At 53.9% G+C, this 18,202-nt stretch overlaps 7 protein-coding genes across 7 annotated transcripts; 4 read left to right on the top strand and 3 right to left on the bottom strand.

Moving 5' to 3' along the window:
• Window positions 1–74: 74 nt before the first annotated feature.
• QC762_207450 (uncharacterized protein) lies at window positions 75–2,443 on the bottom strand. The gene is made up of 2 exons (XM_062887655.1): window positions 1,610–2,443; window positions 75–1,547 (listed from the first exon to the last, which is right to left on the bottom strand). Exons 1-2 carry the CDS (start codon window positions 1,797–1,799, stop codon window positions 247–249), a joined length of 1,491 nt encoding a protein of 496 aa, XP_062745784.1. The 5' UTR covers window positions 1,800–2,443; the 3' UTR covers window positions 75–246.
• QC762_207440 (uncharacterized protein) lies at window positions 2,073–2,870 on the top strand (the record flags this gene model as incomplete). The annotated part of the gene is made up of 1 exon (XM_062887654.1): window positions 2,073–2,870. One exon carries the CDS (start codon window positions 2,073–2,075, stop codon window positions 2,868–2,870), a length of 798 nt encoding a protein of 265 aa, XP_062745783.1.
• On the top strand, window positions 2,871–4,539 carry QC762_207430 (uncharacterized protein; the record flags this gene model as incomplete). Its single annotated transcript, XM_062887653.1, has 4 exons — window positions 2,871–3,191; window positions 3,256–3,382; window positions 3,440–3,563; window positions 3,617–4,539. The coding sequence occupies 4 exons, from the start codon at window positions 2,871–2,873 to the stop codon at window positions 4,365–4,367; spliced, it is 1,323 nt and encodes a 440-aa protein (XP_062745782.1). The 3' UTR covers window positions 4,368–4,539.
• A 132-nt stretch (window positions 4,540–4,671) lies between these two features.
• Window positions 4,672–5,838, top strand: QC762_207420 (uncharacterized protein; the record flags this gene model as incomplete). Its single annotated transcript, XM_062887652.1, has 2 exons — window positions 4,672–5,641; window positions 5,729–5,838. Exons 1-2 carry the CDS (start codon window positions 4,798–4,800, stop codon window positions 5,836–5,838), a joined length of 954 nt encoding a protein of 317 aa, XP_062745781.1. The 5' UTR covers window positions 4,672–4,797.
• A 224-nt stretch (window positions 5,839–6,062) lies between these two features.
• Window positions 6,063–14,039, bottom strand: QC762_207410 (Type I Iterative PKS). The gene is made up of 6 exons (XM_062887651.1): window positions 13,913–14,039; window positions 13,739–13,837; window positions 12,906–13,672; window positions 8,277–12,849; window positions 6,444–8,204; window positions 6,063–6,381 (listed from the first exon to the last, which is right to left on the bottom strand). Exons 3-6 carry the CDS (start codon window positions 13,247–13,249, stop codon window positions 6,316–6,318), a joined length of 6,744 nt encoding a protein of 2,247 aa, XP_062745780.1. The 5' UTR covers window positions 13,250–13,672; window positions 13,739–13,837; window positions 13,913–14,039; the 3' UTR covers window positions 6,063–6,315.
• Window positions 14,040–14,133: 94 nt separating this feature from the next.
• Window positions 14,134–16,173, top strand: QC762_207400 (uncharacterized protein). The gene is made up of 2 exons (XM_062887650.1): window positions 14,134–14,567; window positions 14,647–16,173. Exons 1-2 carry the CDS (start codon window positions 14,466–14,468, stop codon window positions 16,084–16,086), a joined length of 1,542 nt encoding a protein of 513 aa, XP_062745779.1. The 5' UTR covers window positions 14,134–14,465; the 3' UTR covers window positions 16,087–16,173.
• QC762_207390 (uncharacterized protein) lies at window positions 15,991–18,181 on the bottom strand. Its single transcript, XM_062887649.1, has 2 exons — window positions 16,467–18,181; window positions 15,991–16,399 (listed from the first exon to the last, which is right to left on the bottom strand). Exons 1-2 carry the CDS (start codon window positions 17,083–17,085, stop codon window positions 16,212–16,214), a joined length of 807 nt encoding a protein of 268 aa, XP_062745778.1. The 5' UTR covers window positions 17,086–18,181; the 3' UTR covers window positions 15,991–16,211.
• Window positions 18,182–18,202: the final 21 nt, after the last annotated feature.

Raw genomic sequence — 18,202 nt, 5'->3', positions numbered from 1 at the left:
AAGCGATGATCTGCAATGTAACATGTGCCTGTGGTAGCATGTAGTAAGATTCTCAAAGTGGGATTCTCGGCCTGGGATAACATGCAATACGCTTGTATTAATATAAGGCTAATAACGATATAGTAGTATACTACATGAAATAGAAGAGGTCATAATATGTATCTATTTTTAAATCGGATTCTAGAGCACCAGGCTGTGGATTATGTCTTGGCAAATAAGCAGTACAGGACAAGTGATGATACCAAGTTATGTCGCAGCGATTCTAGCATCTCCAACCACTGCCTCCTCACCCCGTGATTTCTCAACAAGGTCCGGGAAGTTATCCCACGATCCTTCCACACCGCACCAACGCACCCACCGCACCATTACCCTAACAATCTCCTCATCTTGTCGCATTTCTTCTGCCACAGTCTTTTTGATCTTATCAGGGACTTTGTACTGTCCTGGCTCCAGCATCCTCTCCACAGAGTCCAAAGCCAGATGCGCAATCTTGAAGAAATCCTTCTTCGCCAGGGGGAATCCTTCTACCGGTTCGGGTAGCTCCTGGGTGTTTAGCATAGCCCGGATGACCTTGGAAATGTGTCCATCGTCACCATAGACATTGGCCCGGTAACAGAGTTCTGGCCAGCCGTCGTGGGGGCGCTTAGGGGTGTACCCAGTAACCCTCTCAGGGTACAGCTTGGGACATCCGCACCCGGCATACATCACCGCGTCTCCCCAAGCCTTCCACTGCAGCATCCGCTTCTTGTTTTCGTTGGAGATCCAATCTTGTGCCATAAAGGTCGGGTAGAAGATTCCCAGCGTGGACATGTGAAGCATGACAAAGTCGATAGCTTCTACCTTGCCGGGATGCTGGGCTGCCCCGAGAATGTACGCGCAGGTGTGTATCATGGCGGTGGTCTTTTGTTGGAGGTCCTCGGGTGTTGCATCGACTTGGTATGAGGCCAGATATGGCACCAGCTCTTTGGCCACCTTTTTCAAGAGGCCGTCAGATATCTTGTTGAGGGGGTCATCAGGTGTCACGGCGTTAGCAATGACGGGGTCGTTTTGAAGACTAGTGACGATTTCCAGCAGCGATTTTGATGGGACATCCGGGTTCGACTTGAAATATTCCTCCACTGGGAAGATGAACCACTCTGGCCATTCGTCATGAACACACCCCGCTGCGAGAGCCTCGGCGACGAGACAGGGTTGGCTAAACTCCAGGCCACAGCCGAGGTGGATCATGGGATGAAGAAAGCCAGAATGCATGCGCGCAAAAATGTCGTCGGATAACTCATCCCCCTTGAACAGGTACTCGTTCACGACAGCCGGGACCCCCCTCACGGCAATCTCGTCTTGGAAAAACCGAACGTAGTCCTGGTAGTAGTTCAGGTTTCCAATGCACTGCTTGAAGAATGCAGGTTCTTTCAGTTTAACCGCAGCTACTGACGCTGGATGGTACTGGATGAGGGCTTGGTACGGCTTGTTGAGATCGTACATGGCCTGCACCTCTGATGGAGTGGCGCCCAGGGCCCAAAGTGTGAGAAGATGGTGCACGGTGTGGTCTACAGAGCCATGTCAGAAGCCGTTTCATACAGTTTACAGTACAATGCGTTTGCGAACTTACTGTGGAAGCCCACGGCATCAAAGAGAGTGTGGTAGCGTACATGATTTACCATCAGCAGCTCAGAGACCTTGTCTGCGCTTTCTTGGGTCAAAACCTTGACGTGGGTATTGCCTGGAGTGTCTTTAGCCGAAAGTTGAATGTTATACGGGGAGATCTCTTTGGGGATGCATCTTTCTCTTGGGAAAGCCATTGCGGTTGTGAATTGGAAGCAGAAACTTGACAGAGCACCTCAACTGCTCGTTGATGCTGAGGAAAGAGTGTTAACTTGTACGCCAATCAGGTACTGTACCGGCCATGACAGCTGCATCGGGGAGGGGTATCGGTCACCGAGAACGCCTCGGACTTGGCGTTGCTGACAGGAAGGGCCCTCCCAGCTAAGGTACTTAGGCATGTGCGATAATCGACTTTCCCTCATCTCATTCCACAAAGCGTTTGCCGTGCTGGCTCGGGATAGCTATCAACGATGCCTTCTTATGCAGTGCTTGGTGCCACAGGCAACACGGGCAAAGCTCTGATGCAAATCCTCCTGCAGTCACCCGTCAACCGGGTCAACGCCTATTGTCGGTCCAAAGAGAAGCTCTTCCGGGTCTGCCCCGAAGCCGCCAGCAACAAGCAGGTGAAGGTGTTTGAAGGTCATCTCGACGATATCTCGCTCATTGCCGACTGCATCCGCGGTACCCGGGCCGTGTTCCTCGCGGTTGCAATAGTGGACAATATGCCAGGTTGCACCGTGGCTCGGGACACGGCATCGGTTGTCATCTCGGCTCTCGATCGGATTCGGCATGAGGCCGACCAGCACAACTCTCACCCACGGCTTCCGAAACTCATCCAGCTCTCCTCAGCCTCACTCGAGGAGTCCTTCTGCGGAGACGTTCCTGCCTTTGTTCACTCGATCCTCAGCACTGCCGTGTCATATCTCTACAAGGACCTCGCTGAAGCCGAGAAGTTCCTGCGAGCGCAACAGGGCTGGGTGACTTCCGTCTTTGTCAAGCCCGGAGGGTTGGTTCATGACCGGCAGAGTGGCCACGAGATCAGCACCGAGACAGCCAAGACGCCGCTTTCCTTCTTGGACCTGGCGGCTGGAATGGTGGAGATAGCGGCCAGTGAGGAGGGAAAGTACGGTATGCGGAATGTCAGCGTGCTGCCAACGTCGGACCATGTCAAATTTCCGTGGGATGGCATTTACTTTGCCTTGACGGGACTGTTGTATCATTACATGCCCTGGACATATCGCTATCTGGGTGAATACCCGCTTCCATAGATGTTCACAATCCGAATTGTGTTTTACCGATATCTCGGAGTAAATCAGTACACCCATCCCTTTCCCGGTTTAGACCCATATTACTTGAGGACATCTCTCGCAGCCCAAAGTTGTCACACAGAATACCACGGTATTACCTTCCACCACGCACTAGGTACTGTTCCACTACATACTGTCAATATGGAGTCAATCTTCAATCAGATCAAAGAGCTCTACGCCAAGGCAGAGGACGCCGGGAAAAGAGAGATCCAGGGCTACATCCGTGAGCTGCAAGTTGGCTTCTATTCAGACTGGGATGTTGTTATGAGACTCACCAGCGGGGTATGTTTTCCTTTACTTTACGGCATCCATCTAGTCAGATATAGGGGGCTAACAGTGCTTGAAGCCTCTTCAACTGGCTCTGGCCAAGATTGGCATCGACCTCGACATTTTCACGACCCTCACACAGAGTGATATTCCTGTCACGCTGAGCCAGCTGACTGAGAAAACTGGGGCCTCGGCACAACTTTTGGGTACGGATCATGGATTCACGTTCAGCAACAGATGCTCGGAATACTGATGCATAGCAGCACGCCTCCTTCGTACCATGGCGGCATTTGGCCTCGTGAAAGAGACCGGGAAGTACGAATACACCGCCAGCGCCTTCACCAAGGTCTTTTCGAACCCCAATGCGGCGGGTGCTATTTGCCAACTGTCAGTCTCCCTCTCAACGACTCCAGAACGTCAGAAGCTAACTATTTCTGTAGCTTCGATATTCCCGGCCCGTGTACCCAGGCCATGCCCGACTTTCTCGCCGAGACCAAGTACCAAAACATCACCTCCAACAAGCAGACCGTCTTCCAGAAAGCCTTCAACACTGACCTGACGCTCTTTGAGTGGATGCCTCAACACCCAAAGCACATGAAGAGCCTAGGCCACCTGATGGCACTGGAACGCCCAGTTCATTGGGTAGACAAGTACCCCGTCGAGGAGAGGCTCGGTTCCCTTGCCACCAAGCCCGACGAGACCGTCTTGGTAGACATAGGCGGAGGGTTTGGTCAGCAGGCCATCGCATTCAAGGCAAAGTTTCCCAACCTCCCCGGCCGAGTTATTGTCCAAGACATCCCGCAAACTCTGGCGGGTGCCAGGCCGGTTCCGGGCATCGAGTTTGTCGAGCACGACTTCTTCGGCCCACAGACTGTCAAGGGGGCCAAGCTGTATTATCTCCGTCATGTGCTCCACGACTGGCCCGACAAGGAATCTCTGCAGATCTTGAAGAACATCATTCCTGCCATGGGCCCGGACTCGTGTTTGATCATCGACGACGTGGTGCTTCCTGAAATGGGCGTGCCTTGGCAGTCGGCGTACATGGATTTGATTATGATGAACAGCTTGGGAGGCGTTGAGCGAACCAAGCCTGAGTGGGAGGCGCTGTTGAGCGAGGCTGGGTTGAAGATTGTGGAGATTCATCAGTATGACTCCAAGATGCAGTCTATTATTGTCACGGTTCCAAAGTAAGGGATTGGATGTACACGTTGGTACTATTAGGTAGCATGTACACGAATGCAGACCAAGGTGAATTGGAAAGGGCGAATGCGACTTCTGCTACCATTAACTTCTTGCATGGCTTCAAGTTTGTCTTGATGAACGATGACTCCTAATACATGTCCATAACGTCATTTGGGCTGACACCAAAGCAAAAAGTTGCTTAGTTGAGTCAGGATAGCGACACAATTGTGCGGTACGACGAGCACTTGCCAACGAATTCGCTCCCCGAAATATCGTACACCGATATTGCAGTAGCTTCATCAACCAACAGCAAGCCAGATCGCCACCCATCACTCACCTACCTATTCCACGCATACATGTAGGCATCAATACACCCGTGGTGAAAGAGACTGACTATCCATAGGTAAACGCCACCAAAAGAAGCTCACCCATCATCAACATGTCCACCTACGCCCTCCTCGGAGCTACCGGCGCAACCGGCACCAGCGTCCTCCGCCACCTCCTCCAAAACCCCCCTCAAGACCTAATCCAACTCAACATCCTCGTCCGCTCCAAACCCAAACTCCTCCAAACCTTCCCAACCCTCCTCTCATCCCGCCCTCCCCCCCCTTTCAAAATCCACATCTTCGAAGGCACCTCCACCTCTCCCCACTCCCTAAACCCCTGCCTAACCTCAGCAACCACAATCCTCAACTGCGTCGGCACCAACGCCAGCAACCCCGGCACAACCCTCCACTCCACCACCGCATCAGCCATCATCTCCTCCCTCACCACCATCTCGCTCACCAACAAGAGCCACTACCAACCCCCCACAATCCTCCAACTCCGCACCGCAAGCCTCAACCCCGCCCTCTCCTCCCAAGTGCCCAAGCTAGTCCACTCCATTGTCAGTTTCTGTCTCCACAACAGCTACTCCGACCTAGAACAGGCATGCAACCTCTACATTCCAGCTTCCAGAAACGGGTTGTTAAATTACATACTCATCGACCCGCCCACGCTTCACGAGTCCCACCCGACGGGATATTCTCTCATCACCCGCGCAGACGAAAAGCAAGACGTCGCGCTTAGTTACGCCGATCTTGGGGCGGCGATGTGCGAGCTTGCCACGACGAGGGAACGGCTTCACGGAAAGGCAGTGGGCGTCACGGCGAGGGGGAATGTGAGAGAAAAATGGATGCCATTGATGGGGTTCCTAGTCAAGGGGGCGATGGGGAGGGTGGGGGAACGGTTGAGAGAGGGGGTGACATTTTTGTATGGCCCAATGGCGCCTTTTTTCGCGATTGGTATGTATGCTGAGGCTCCCGGGTTGCCTGCTTATGCGACCGTGACGGTGAGAAGTAGTTAGTGTGTGAGCATGGGCTTATTTGTAGTTTGTGACTCTAGGGATGATGATGATGATGATGATGATGAGTGTTTTGGTGGCGCGGGCAGTGGCATGCTGGTTTTGGAGTGGTTAGCGGAGGAGTGGGGGCGGGTGTAATCTGAGGGGCCGGGTGGGTTGATGTTGTACGTCCTCAGAGATGTGTAATAGTTGATGATATTCTTAGATACTCAAACAAACAGCTCCAGAGAGCAAAAACCTTTTCCTATCCCCTCACCAATAAGTGGGCCTCAGGCCGAAGCCCTGGAGCAACCTGCTTGACCAATCCGCCGGGAGTAATACCTCCCACAGTTGAGGAATGAACAGTGGTGATGGGAGTGGAGCGAGCAATAAGACATTTAGGGGTTACGCCCATTAACGTGAATCGAATGAACCATTTCTCCAGAACGAACGAGGTAGCAATACGAAGGACAAGGGATTAGCAATAAAACCCCAACTGGTCATAAGAGATCAGAGATACAAGTTCAAGCCTGACCATCCAGAAAACGCCAACGAACTCAAAATATCCCTACTCGCCTAGATACAGTGAATAGAACTCATAACTTCGTCACAGTCGTAACCCTTCCCCATATCTTCTCACCCAGTGTAACCACTCATAACACGGTCAATCAGATCGCTAATCAACCCGACATACTCCTTGCTCTGTTCTGTTCGTTAGCCAACATCCCATCTTCACATTCCTCACAACAAATCAGTCCACTCACCATAAGCGTAAAATGATTCGCCCCCTCCGCCTTCACAATATCAAACTCGGCCCCAGGCAGCACCCCATCCCACCCATCCGGTCCAAAATCAACCCTCTTCTTCACCATAAAATGCATCCCCTTCATCTTCGGCGCCTCGCTCTCCTTCAACACAGTCTCCGCAGCCCAAATCAAGCCCACCTTGGGCATCCTACCACTGATGGCTTTAAGCGGAGCAACCTTGTAATCCAACATGACATCCACCACCGCCTGAAAATGCGGAATCAAATACCCCGGCGGCTCAGCACTACCCCCCTGCCCCCCAGGCTGATTCGCAAACAACCCCACACTATTACAATGCTTGTAAAAGCTATCCGGTAACTTCTCCATCACCTGTGGCACCGGCGCGTCGATGATGATGATGCTCCCGACCTCCTCCCCGGAATTCACCAGCGCCTCCGCCACGACGTAGGCGAACGCCCCACCCGAGGACCACCCGCCTAGGTGATATGGCCCGTGGGGTTGGCGGCGCCGGATTTCGGCACAAAAAGACTCGATCATGGCTGTGTGGGTGCAGTTCATGTTTTCGGGGTCGCGCGCGTAGGGGCAGTTGAGGCCGACGACGGCGACGTCGGATTTGAGGCGGGGGAGGGGGACGTAGGAGGATGCGGAGCCGCCGCCGTCCGGGAGAAGAAAGAGGGTTCTTTTTGCGACGCGGGGGAGGCTTTGGAGGATGACGGACGTGCAGGGACGGCAGTGTGGCACGCGCTTGATGGATGGGGGGGTATCGTTGTCGTCATCCTCGGGTTCGCTGGCGCTGCTGCTGCTGCTTTCGTGGATAGAAGAGCTATGGTCTAGGTCTGAGGTGGTGGAAGAGATGGAGGCGACTTCTTCTGGAGCAAGATTGCTGCTGCTGTTGTTGTTGTTGTTGTTGTTGAGGAACGCGGAGAGTTTGGCCACGGTGGGGACGTCGTCGAAGAGGGAGAAGGCTGAGTCGAGGCCTAGGCCGAGTTCCTCTTTGAAACGACTGGAGATGACCATGGAGCTGAGGGAGTCTATGCCAATGTCGGAAAAGATTGTCTCGGTGGTGAGTTCTTCAATCGCGACGCCGCTTTCCTCAGAGATGATCTTCAGTGCGGCAGGAAACTGGCTGCTGTCGAAGGCTGCGCCAGACTCCGTGGTGGGTGTTGCCAATACATCGGAAGCTCGGGTTGTAACATGTGCAAGGTATGGGGCTGGTGTCTGTTGACTTGCAACCGGCTCGGTGTCATGGTATTCGTCATCTTCGTCATCTTCTACTTCTGCTGCGGTAGAAGAAGCACCCAAGTAGTTTCTCAAGGCACCAACAGTTGGGCAGTCAATGAAGAGCGAGAATTCCGAGGCCATGTCCATGCCCAAGTCTTCCCTCATTCTACTGCCAATCACCATGGAGCTCAGTGAGTCGATGCCCATGTCGACAAAGTTGCTCTCATCTGTGAGCTCCTCGAGAGCAACACCGCTCTCCTCGGAAACAACCCGCAGGACCGCGTGGAACTTCTCATCATTGGGTGTCCCGCAAGTCTTTGCCTTGGGTTTAGGGGCTGTCCTTTTCTTCACCGGGTCTGAGGCTGGCGCTGACTGGGTTGCTTGCTTCGTCGTCATCGGAGCAGGCGTTGGTTTGACATCAACAAATGATGGCTTGGACTTTGCAGGAGCTGTCGGGTTTCCGCCGCGTTGACGGATGCCTTTGTCAAGTGCTGACTTGAGCACAACATGTAATGCCTTTCGTGGCACGTTCCGCAGCTGTATCATCGAGTATCAGCATCTTACCCTTCATCAAACACTGAAAAAAAATTAGACGTCACGACAACTTACCGACAGATTCCCAAAGAACGCCACCACTTTGTCCCCATGCAGAACAACCACATCACCGTGAGCAAGATCACCCCCCTTATCCCTGCTGAACTTGGTGTAAACCTCATACTCCTTCCCCTTCACTAGCGGCTCATAGATCTGCAACGACCCCCAGCCATGGTTGACATATACCTCCTTGGCAATATCCGTCTCGTCACTGGCGTTCATGGCAAACCCAGCCACCTGGGTGATGGCATCCACATACGCTGGGTGGGCAGCAAAGTCCCCTTCGCTCTTGGCATCGGAAAAGTTCATCTTACAAGTTGCTTCATTTTCTGCCTCTTTGAGAATCAGATTGTCGAGGAGCTTGTAATCAGGGTGGAAAGTAGCCATGCTGCTCATGAGCTTGTACCCGCTCTTGCGGGTGTATCGGAGGCATCTTCCCTTCGCCATGCCATCGTGGAGCTGGTGGATCTTGGCCTTGTAGTCGGGTACTTTCTTTTGGAGGGACTTGTGCTGGGCATCTGTCGTGAAGCGGACTGTGCAGGTGGCGTGCTCCGTGTCGAGCTTTCCGTCGGGGAGATATGTTGCGAACTTGACGGTGGCTTTCCGGGTGGTGGCGGCTGCCTTGGGAGGCCAGCTCATTGTCAAGGTAGTGCGGAGGAGCTGGGGACCTTGTCCGTGGGGAATAAGGGCTTTGTCGACAACAAGATCACACACGTCAACGAGACCATCCAGGGCTCCTGAGTGTCCGGCTCGGAGTCGGGCCATGGAGTATCTGCCGACTTGGAGGGCAATGTCGGCGTAGAATGAAGGCGTGGCGAGGGGGATGCCATCGACGAGGTGGCCTTGTGCGATAGGGTTGACATCGGCACGGGACATGTCTGTTTCGACGATAAAGGTGGCTCCCAACGGCTCTGTCTTCTCTTCGACCACACGGTGGACAGTGGTTGTAGTCTTGATTTCAGGGTAGGCTTCTTTCGTGGCATCCAGCTTTGATGGTTTGCGAAGGGGCGACTCGGTGGGCACCTGATAGGCAGAAGTGTGCACCTCTTTGCCGGCATCAGCGCAGTCGCATTTGATCTCGTGGCGGTGCAGGCACCAGTCGCCTTCGTAAGGGATGTAGTACTCCTTCAAGTCCCAGCCATAGTCGGGTAGAGGGATCACTTTCTTGGCCGAGTCAAAAGGAGCGTGATAGGCGAACCAGTTGACGTCGAGACCAGCAGTGTAGATGGTCGACAGGATGGTGGTGAGATTAGGCCAGACGTCTGTATTCTGATGCAGAGTGGATAGCGTGGTCATGTTGTTTCCGAGTGTCATCTTCACCATGCCGCTGAGCAACGGTTTTGGCCCAAGCTCGACGATGATGGTTTTATCGTTGATGAGGCCTTTATCTCTGGCTGTCTCGAGAGCTTTGACCATATCGACCGCCTCGCGGCAATGTCTGGCAAGATAGTTGGCACCAATGGCACCTTCCTCGTTAATGATATTGCCTAATAGTGGCGACAAGACAGGCACAGCCGGTTTTGAGAAAGACACCCCACCTGCCAGTTTCTCAAAGTCTTCCAGAATTGGCTGCACCTGAGCCGAATGAAAGGCAAACGGAAGCTTCAATACTGTCGCTTTGATCCCCTCTCCAGCGAGGACACGTTGCCCCCCGGTGATATCCTCGATCGAGCCGCTCAAGACAGTATCATGCGGGCCATTGATACACGCAACATCACAGCTCAACCCTTCCAACGTCTCGGTAAGAGAGGCAGCTGAAGCTCTAGCGGCTAGCATAGAATGGGTACCGCGCTGACAGCGTTCCTGAAGAAGCTCGGCTCGCTTCCCGACGACATAAATCGCGTCAGACGCTGAAAGGACACCGGCCACATACAGCGCCGCGTACTCTCCAAGACTGTGTCCCACGACAACGCTAGGCCTGAGCCCAAAGGATTGGAGGAGGTCACCGAGGGCCATTTCAAGGCATGCCAGGCCGACCTGCACCACTACGGGGAGCATGGTATCCATGTCGCCCTCAGCAGAGGTGATGATGTGCAGAAAAGAAGGAAAGCCATGGCTCTGCGCGAGACGGTCGAAGCGATCAACGGCGTCACGGAATTTCGGATATGCCTCGTACAACTGTCGACCCATACCAAGGTACTGTGAGCCTTGACCTGTGAAGGCAAAAACGACGTTGGGCTTGGTCTTGGGACGGTTGATACCGTCTCCATTGGCGATGGCCGTTATCAAGCTGCGCTCCACCTCGGTGATGGTGGACCCGGTGATGCTCACGCGGTGAAGGTGATGCCAGCGGCGAGCTGTGGTGGTATACGACAGCTGAGAGATCGAGAGATTCGGAGTACGCTGAATGTGCTCGAGGAGTCGTTCCAGGTTGGTCTTGAGCGACTTTCCCACATGGCCAGAAGCGGTGACAATGTGGTTGGTTCTCGGGTCTGGTGCAGACAAGTCCTGGCGCTCGGGTGCATCTTCCACCAGCAGTGCCGTGTTGCCACCGGCGGCGCTGAAGTTGTTGATGAGAACGCGGCGAGGCCCATTAGACCGAGGCCACGGCTTGGGCTCCAGGGCAATGTGGACGTTGCGCGCTCCAAGGTCAGGGTAATGTCGGTTGATCTTGCTTCCAGGCTTGATCCCGCAGTGAGGCACAATGGTGTTGTGCTGCATCATCAAGAGCACCTTGACAAGGCTGGTCACGCCCGAGACACCTTCACCATGGCCAACATTGGCTTTCGCAGAACCAACGTACAATGGGCGATTCTTGGGACGAGCCTCCTCGTCAGGGGCAAAGACGGAGAGCACAGACTCCATTTCGACCGCGTCCCCGACCTGGGTGCCGGTCCCGTGCATCTCGATGTAGCTCAGCTCGTTGGGCCCAACACAGGCACTGCTAAGCACAGCAGTCATGTTCTCAATTTGAGCGCCGACGTGTGGTCTCGTCATCGAGTCTGACATGGCAGAGTGGTTCGTCTTGGCGTCGAGGATGGTGGCGAGGATGGGATCATTGTCAGCCAAGGCATCCTCCAATCGCTTGATGAAGACAGTGCCAACACCCTCAGCACGGCAGTAGCCATCCGCAGCGTCGTCAAACGGCTTGCAGTTTCCAGTACGAGACAAAAAGAAGCCTTTATCAAGACCGGTGTGGCCATCGGGCGTGAAGATCATGTTGGTACCACCAGCAACAGCTGTATCACAGTCACCGCGCCAGAGCGAGTTGCAGGCCAGGTGGATCGCTGCCAAACTGGACGAGCAAGCAGTGTCATTGCTGTAGCTTGGGCCCGAGAACTCGAAGCAAAAGTTGATACGGCCGGGGATGAAGCCTCTGTTGCCGCCCGTAATAAAGTGCGTGTCGATGTTCTGGGCCGTGTTGGTCTCCATCCAATCGTTGCTAGTGACACCATGGAACACCCCAATACGGTTGCGCTGCGTGGATGGAGTTGTATCGGGGACGATGCCAGCACGCTCCATGGCCTCGTACGTCGACATCAACGACATTCGCTGGGCCGGATCCATCTGAGGCGCCTCCTTGGGCGAAATGCTAAAGAACCGCGGGTCAAACTCAGCTGTAAAGTCCAGCCAGCAGCCCCATCGTGTGGCACCTTTGTTGCGAGCCTTGCCGGTGTCGTCTACATGGGTTCTGACGTCCCATCGTCGACGGGGCACCTCTTTGCACGTGTCGACGCCTTTGTATAGGAGATCCCAGAAGGCATCAGTACTCTGAGCCTCGGGAAATCTTCCCGACATGGAAACAATGGCAAGCTTGCACCTGTTGCTTCCGGGGCGATGGGAAAACCTGTTGGTCCCACCGGTCACGGTCCCAATTTCATTGGCGATACCGCCTTTTGCTAGAGCTGACGACAGGCTCTTTTGAGCGGATGACCCCACGGGAGCGATGACAGCGCTGCTAACACCGCGAGACTTGAGTAGACGAGGCACTTCGGTCTCAACCTTGTCCCAGCCGATGGGTACCAGGAGACACTGAGACAGTGCCAGCTCGACAAGAGCTCTGAAGTTTGCCACCCACACTAACTTGCCGGACGCGCTTGACAGGAAAGGGATCTTGGCTGAGTAGCCCGACCATGGCTCAACAGCAGTAGTCTCCAGGATGAAATCGATGTCTTTGGACGTGAAGAGATGGTCGCCGTGCGATGGCACAAAGACTGGAATCTCCGTGGTTTTGTAGCCGCTGAATGAATTGGCAGCAAGCAGCTGGTCCAGAACACGGGGGCTTCCAGTGATAGTTGTTGACTTGGCGGCAGTAGCTGTGATCCAGGGATATCGAGTCTTGGGCAGGGCATTCCCATCACAGAACTCCTTCACGAGTGCCTGGGCGACTTGTGGCATAAGACCTGAGACGACAGCAGACCATGGACGTGCACGATCGGGAACCGATGTCTCGAGACGGTCTCGCATTTCGAGCGCACAGAGGCCAACACGGAATGCTATCAAGGCTGTTTGGACGGCTATGGGTAGCAGTTCTGAAAGAGAGCTGCTGCAGCTGATGGCAGCGGCGGCAAGCGAGCCGGTACATACACCCAAAACGTAGCTATCATTGGCACGCGGGTAGGGCTTTGCGCTGTCTTCTTCGTATGTCCTTCGGATATGGTCAGTATGTCCGGTCATCTTATAAGAGATTGAGATGAGACTCACTGCATAAAGCTGCCCAGCTGGGATATACACGACAAGGCAGTCTGAAATGCTGGATTTAACTTCCCGTCGGCATACTTTTGCAACATCTCAGCCAGGTTGGCCGTCCTGGAGAGTTTGTGCTCTTGCGGCGGCAGCGATCGGATCATCTGTGCCCGGACAACATAGTGAGCCTGGTCCAGGAAGGCTGCCAGGAGAGGACAGTCCTGAACAGTCAAGATCTCGCGCAGCTTTGGCACAAAGTCAAATGTTTGGTCTCCGAAGAGAAATATGCTTGCATTGTTGGCCATGGCTGGTGTGTTAAAGGCGGTCGAAGGAGTATGATGATGGGAGGAAGGTGACCACATGGTTATAGGTACGGGGAAGCAAGAAAGAGAAAAAAAGGCTCATCTATAATGCGGTGAAGAAAGGAGATACGAGGGATTATTACTCAAGTTTCTCAATGAGGATAGAAGCACAGCATCAGCTGGCACAAGCTCAAGCCGATGCCGAGGGTGACGATAGGTAACACTAGTCTATCGCTTTCCGTTTCAATATTGCTCCGCAGCGGTCATAGTCAGTAGGGGACCGATATCAAGCGTCTCGGGCTTGCGTTTCGCTTGGGTGATGGTACTTGGCATGAATCAGGTACCTGTAAGGGGGATAGGCTGAGCCGGCCGACACGGAGTGAAGCCTCGTTATACAGATTTTATCTGTGGACTTGTTGGTGCTTTGTCGTCAGATACATGGTCTCTCCCAGAGCCAGAGGTACCCAACTCACAGGTAACACGCTGGAATTGTAAGTATGTGAGTACATGTTTATTTGTTAAAGTGCTTCAGGTATGAAGGTGATATACCTAGACTGGTAATGTCTGATCGACCTAGGCTTTCTCGGAGCCATTTGTGTTGGCTCAGACTCGAAAAGTAAACGATAGCCTACCTATCAAGCTACACAACTTGAAATTCAGAAATTCATCTGGAATGTCAGAACTCTTCCAACAACCGGTGGGATATTGCAGCCATCTCATTACCGGACTGATTTATACAGGTGATATCACGGCCCAGATCAGGAAGGGTAGGTAGGTACTGATCTTTCCAACCATTTTGTGTAACATATGCATTACAAATAACGATATCCAGAATGTAAAAGGGCTGACGGAGTGACGGTGACCTCCGTGCGTGTATCCGGGGTAGGCTAAATAGATGGAATATCATTCGGTGGCCGAGGCCTTGGCTGAGATCCATGGCGAACAATCTCGTCCTAATGGCAGAAACTCAGAATTTTTGGGGTCCGTGTTACCTTAGCTAGGTATCGTACCATCAAAGGGCCAGTCTGTCAATAATTTTTCTCCGTCGCTCGGCTTGTGACGATTATTGGTATCTCTCCCTCTATTAATGAATTTTGTGCCTAGTTTGGGCCACTCACGGGGACCGCAACAAAAACCTTCCGTAAAGCACTACTCCTCTCCATTTAATGTCGAATACCCCAAGCAACTTGTGTCGCCTTTATGACAGCCCATCTGATGCATCATCAGCAGTTCCAAACTATTCACAAATCTTTCCTGAGAGACTGCCGCATCAAACATGACGATTTACCAGTCGATCCTCGACGCCACAACAGGCGCGCCCCTTCCCTTTGTGGGTATTCTACTCGTACTAGCCTTTGTCACTGTCCAAGCCATCACCGTAAGCTTTTCTTTCATAATGCCACCATCCCTCGTCATACCTTTGCCCTATGTTCTCCTGACATCGAAATCACTCCCAGATAATCCGCACAGCCTTCCTCTCCCCCCTCGGCAAAATCCCCGGCCCCTTCCACGCCCGCTTCACCTCCCTCCGCCTGACCTACTCCGTCTTCTCCAACAACCGAATCCACTACGTCCACTCCCTCCACCGCCGCTACGGCCCCATCGTCCGCATCAGCCCCCGCGAAATCGACATCGCCGAGCCCACCACCGCCCGCGAAATCCACAAGATGGGCTCCGGTTTCACAAAAGCCCCCTTTTACGCCCTCCTCTCCCCCGGGCCCGTGGATAACATTTTCAATTTTCGGGACCCCAAGCTACACTCGGCCCGGCGTCGTCTCTACGCAAAGGGTTTTACCCTTTCCAGCCTCCGCAAAGAATGGGAGCCCACCATCCGCGAGACTGTTGCCCTCGCGGTGGCGAAAATCAAGGCTGATGCAATGAGAGGAGAAAGGGGGGCGGAGGTGATGGGGTGGTTCACCCTCATGGCCAACGAGATCGTCTGTCGGCTCACGTTTGGTGGTGGGGAGGACACGGTGAAAAATGGGGTGAAGGACCCGTTTGTGGTTATGCTGGAAAGGAGGATGGGGGATTTGGCGCATTTGCTCAAGTATTTTGTTCCGCCGGTTTACTACCTCGGGAGGATGCTTGCTTTGGTGGTGAGGCCGCTAAGGGATGTGTTTTACTCGCAGGAGAGGATGTTTGCTGCTGGGGATAGGGTTGTGGCGCAGGCAAGGAGGGGAGAGAAGGTTGTGGATGGTGGGGGGAGGAGGAATTTGTTTGCCAATGCGCTGGCGGAGGAAGAGCAAGGGGGGCCGCCTGGGCTGAGTGATACGGATATTGTCACTGATGCTGGTGCTTTGTTGCTTGCTGGGTCGGATCCGACGGCTATTTCGTTGACGTTTTTGCTTTGGTGCGTGCTCAGCCGGCCGGAGGTGCAGAGGGAGGTTGAGGCGGAGGTGGCGGGGATGGGGAGTGTGGAGATTACTGATGAGGTGTGCGAAGGGTTGCCGGTTTTGAACGCGGTTATTGAGGAGAGCCTGCGGCTGTATGGCGCAGCGCCGGGGTCAATGCCGAGGAGTGTGCCGAAGGGGGGAGCCACGCTTGGTGGGTACTATGTCCCGGATGATACGGTGGTGGTTACGCAGAACTGGAGCCTGCACCGCGATCCGGTCGCGTGGGAAAATCCGGATGTGTTTGACCATACCCGCTGGCTGCCGGGTAAGCAGCTGTCGGAGCGGGCCAAGATGTCGTTCAACCCGTTCGGGTACGGTGCCCGGCAGTGCTTGGGGGTGCATCTCGGCCGAATCGAAATGCGGCTGGCTGCGGCCATGTTTTTCCGGGAGTGTGCGGGAGCCAAGCTTGCCGCTTCTGCTACGCCGGAGAGCATGGTGGTGGTGGATAGTTTTATTGCTGGTGTTCCGAAGTCTCGGAGGCTAGAAATCACAATGAAGGGGTAACAGACGGGACATAGTTGGGCAATGAGAGTAATTTGCGAGTCCTTTGTAATGTATTAAAAGCAGGTATATGGTACAGTGAAAAGGGAAACTAATGTGTCATGAACATGGTGTGTTGTTACAAGCTGTTAGATACCAAGGTAGCTGCGCCGTCTCTTGCAGTTTCCTTTACCCTTGCCCTTGCCCAAGCACTCATCGACGGGAAGTTTCTCAGGAGTGATCAAAGCCAGCTCCAAAACCTCGCTCGCGAGACTGAAGCCGCTGAGCTCATTGGTAGGGGGCCTCCAGCCCTCCTTGTAGGGAAGACGCTCTTGCTCTGAAGATGACATGTTAGCAGGGGTGGGCTGAGAGGCATGCATGGGGGCTGACAGGTGGCAACTTACCAAAAAGGATCTTGATCCAGTCAACCGGGCACTTCCCTGTAGAGGGCTCGACAATGGTACGGAGGTACTTGATGGTTTCGCCGTAGCTGGTGATGCGGTGCGTGACGTCGTAGGTGAAGTCGGGGTTTCTCTTGCGCGAGTCCTGGACCATGGCATAGCGGGCCTTAGCAGCGGCCTCGAAGGAGATGTACTTTTCTCCCTTGAAGTGATCCATGAACTTTTGGAACTGTCCTTTATGAAGAACAGACTGGTCACCGCCGAACTTGGCATCTTCGCGAGACAGGGAAGCATCGTGCTCAAAGACGTTGTGACGATCCGTGAGGTCTTGAAGAGTAAAGACACCTTTGGATGGGTCAAGGGCCGTAAAGAGGCCCAGCTGAGACACGGTGAAGGCGAGCTCGTGACTGAGATGGAAGACCTCCTTGAGGACAGGGGTGAGGCCCTCGACGGTGATATTCTTGCCATCACGCTGGATGAAGCCGTGGTTGGCAAGACTATTCATGGCCGGACAGGGAGCGCGGAGCTCGCCGGGCTGGCGAGTCTTCCACTGGGAGAAGTCGAGTTCTGCGAGGGCTGAGCCAGTGAAGGCCAGCAGAGATACCAGGCGAATGCCCAACATTTTGAATAGGGGCAAGACCACTAGCTAGGTATCTGGGAAACAAACGTTCGGCTTAAGCATACAGGAAGTGGCGGATCTTGCCAGTGTAAAAACCTGAAGCTGTTGGTGATGGTGATGGTGATGGTGATGGTGGTGGTGATGATGATGGGGAGAATCGCTTGAGCCCCAGGCACCTTTAAGTACTCGAGTCCGTCTCATCCCCTTCCCCAGTTGAGTCTTTGCCTCAAGTCCAAGCCATCATGATCCATCCAAGCCATCGTGATCCAGGCCTGCTCCCATTGCTGGAATGTTCCCTCTTCGCCTCGAGGACGACGCCATCACCCGTTAGTTCGGCCGCGCCTCATGGCAGGCTTATGCTCGGGGCAACCGAGTATGGTCTTGGATGGATGGGGGCCGTCATGCAGCGCCTCATGAACACAGCAAGCGATATTACACCACGTGGAGGCTGAAGGATTGCTGCTCTGTTGATTGGTTTGCCCCTGAGCGAAGGAGGGTGCCCCTGACAGAGGAAGCCTGATAGAAGGCTCCCAACCGTTGCCTCGGGTCCTCAGCTGCGTGGTATATGCACAAGTGGTAATCTCCCGTCTTACTTTGCGTCATGCGAGATCTGGCCGTCTGTGTCTATGAAATATCCCCATCCGGATACAAAGGTTTATCCGTGTCACGATATGGTTTCCTGATATGGCAGGAAACGCCTGATGGCGGTTCAGAACGTCGTATATTTGGCTGTCATGGAGAGAGAAGTATTGAGACATGGTACCACCTTGGACGGTGCTGAATTACTCATTATGTGTGCTGTCCGCAGTCAGACACTACGCAGCAGTAGGTAGGCAATTAGCGCCGGTGGCTGGTGATACGCCCAGCAGGCGTTTGACAGGTAGGTGGCTTCCTAGACAAGCAGCCTTTGTCCCAAAATAGATGACAGTGACAGCTGTGGGTGTAGCTGTGTGCCAGCTCAGGCGTTCGCCAAAGCGCTACCCTCTGAGAGGCTGTGTGGCACAGAAACATGACCGGTCACCGAGAACCAGTGAGGGAGCTCGGGGTTGGAATTTTTCGCTGACCGATGAGTGTTGTTAAGACCCAGCACGTGAGTGCAGAGGTGGGCGCAGGAAGGGTA

Source organism: Podospora pseudocomata (assembly GCF_035222375.1).
Source record: "Podospora pseudocomata strain CBS 415.72m chromosome 2 map unlocalized CBS415.72m_2.2, whole genome shotgun sequence".
Lineage (NCBI taxonomy): Eukaryota > Fungi > Ascomycota > Sordariomycetes > Sordariales > Podosporaceae > Podospora > Podospora pseudocomata.
The sequence above is the reverse complement of the archived record's forward strand: the minus strand, read 5'-3'. Positions and strand labels throughout refer to the sequence as shown.

What these genes read in the sequence shown, in the direction of transcription:
- QC762_207450 (XM_062887655.1), bottom strand. Translation starts at nt 1,799, where the DNA reads ATGGCTTTCCCAAGAGAAAGATGCATCCCCAAAGAGATCTCCCCGTAT. An exon ending in TGATGCCGTGGGCTTCCACA is followed by an intron (nt 1,548 to 1,609) that starts GTAAGTTCGCAA and finishes ATGGCTCTGTAG; the next exon opens with ACCACACCGTGCACCATCTT.
- QC762_207410 (XM_062887651.1), bottom strand. Translation starts at nt 13,249, where the DNA reads ATGTGGTCACCTTCCTCCCATCATCATACTCCTTCGACCGCCTTTAAC. An exon ending in CGTTCTTTGGGAATCTGTCG is followed by an intron (nt 8,205 to 8,276) that starts GTAAGTTGTCGT and finishes TCGATGATACAG; the next exon opens with CTGCGGAACGTGCCACGAAA. An exon ending in CGAATCATTTTACGCTTATG is followed by an intron (nt 6,382 to 6,443) that starts GTGAGTGGACTG and finishes CGAACAGAACAG; the next exon opens with AGCAAGGAGTATGTCGGGTT.
- QC762_207400 (XM_062887650.1), top strand. Translation starts at nt 14,466, where the DNA reads ATGACGATTTACCAGTCGATCCTCGACGCCACAACAGGCGCGCCCCTT. An exon ending in TCACTGTCCAAGCCATCACC is followed by an intron (nt 14,568 to 14,646) that starts GTAAGCTTTTCT and finishes AATCACTCCCAG; the next exon opens with ATAATCCGCACAGCCTTCCT.
- QC762_207390 (XM_062887649.1), bottom strand. Translation starts at nt 17,085, where the DNA reads ATGTTGGGCATTCGCCTGGTATCTCTGCTGGCCTTCACTGGCTCAGCC. An exon ending in CTGGATCAAGATCCTTTTTG is followed by an intron (nt 16,400 to 16,466) that starts GTAAGTTGCCAC and finishes TGTCATCTTCAG; the next exon opens with AGCAAGAGCGTCTTCCCTAC.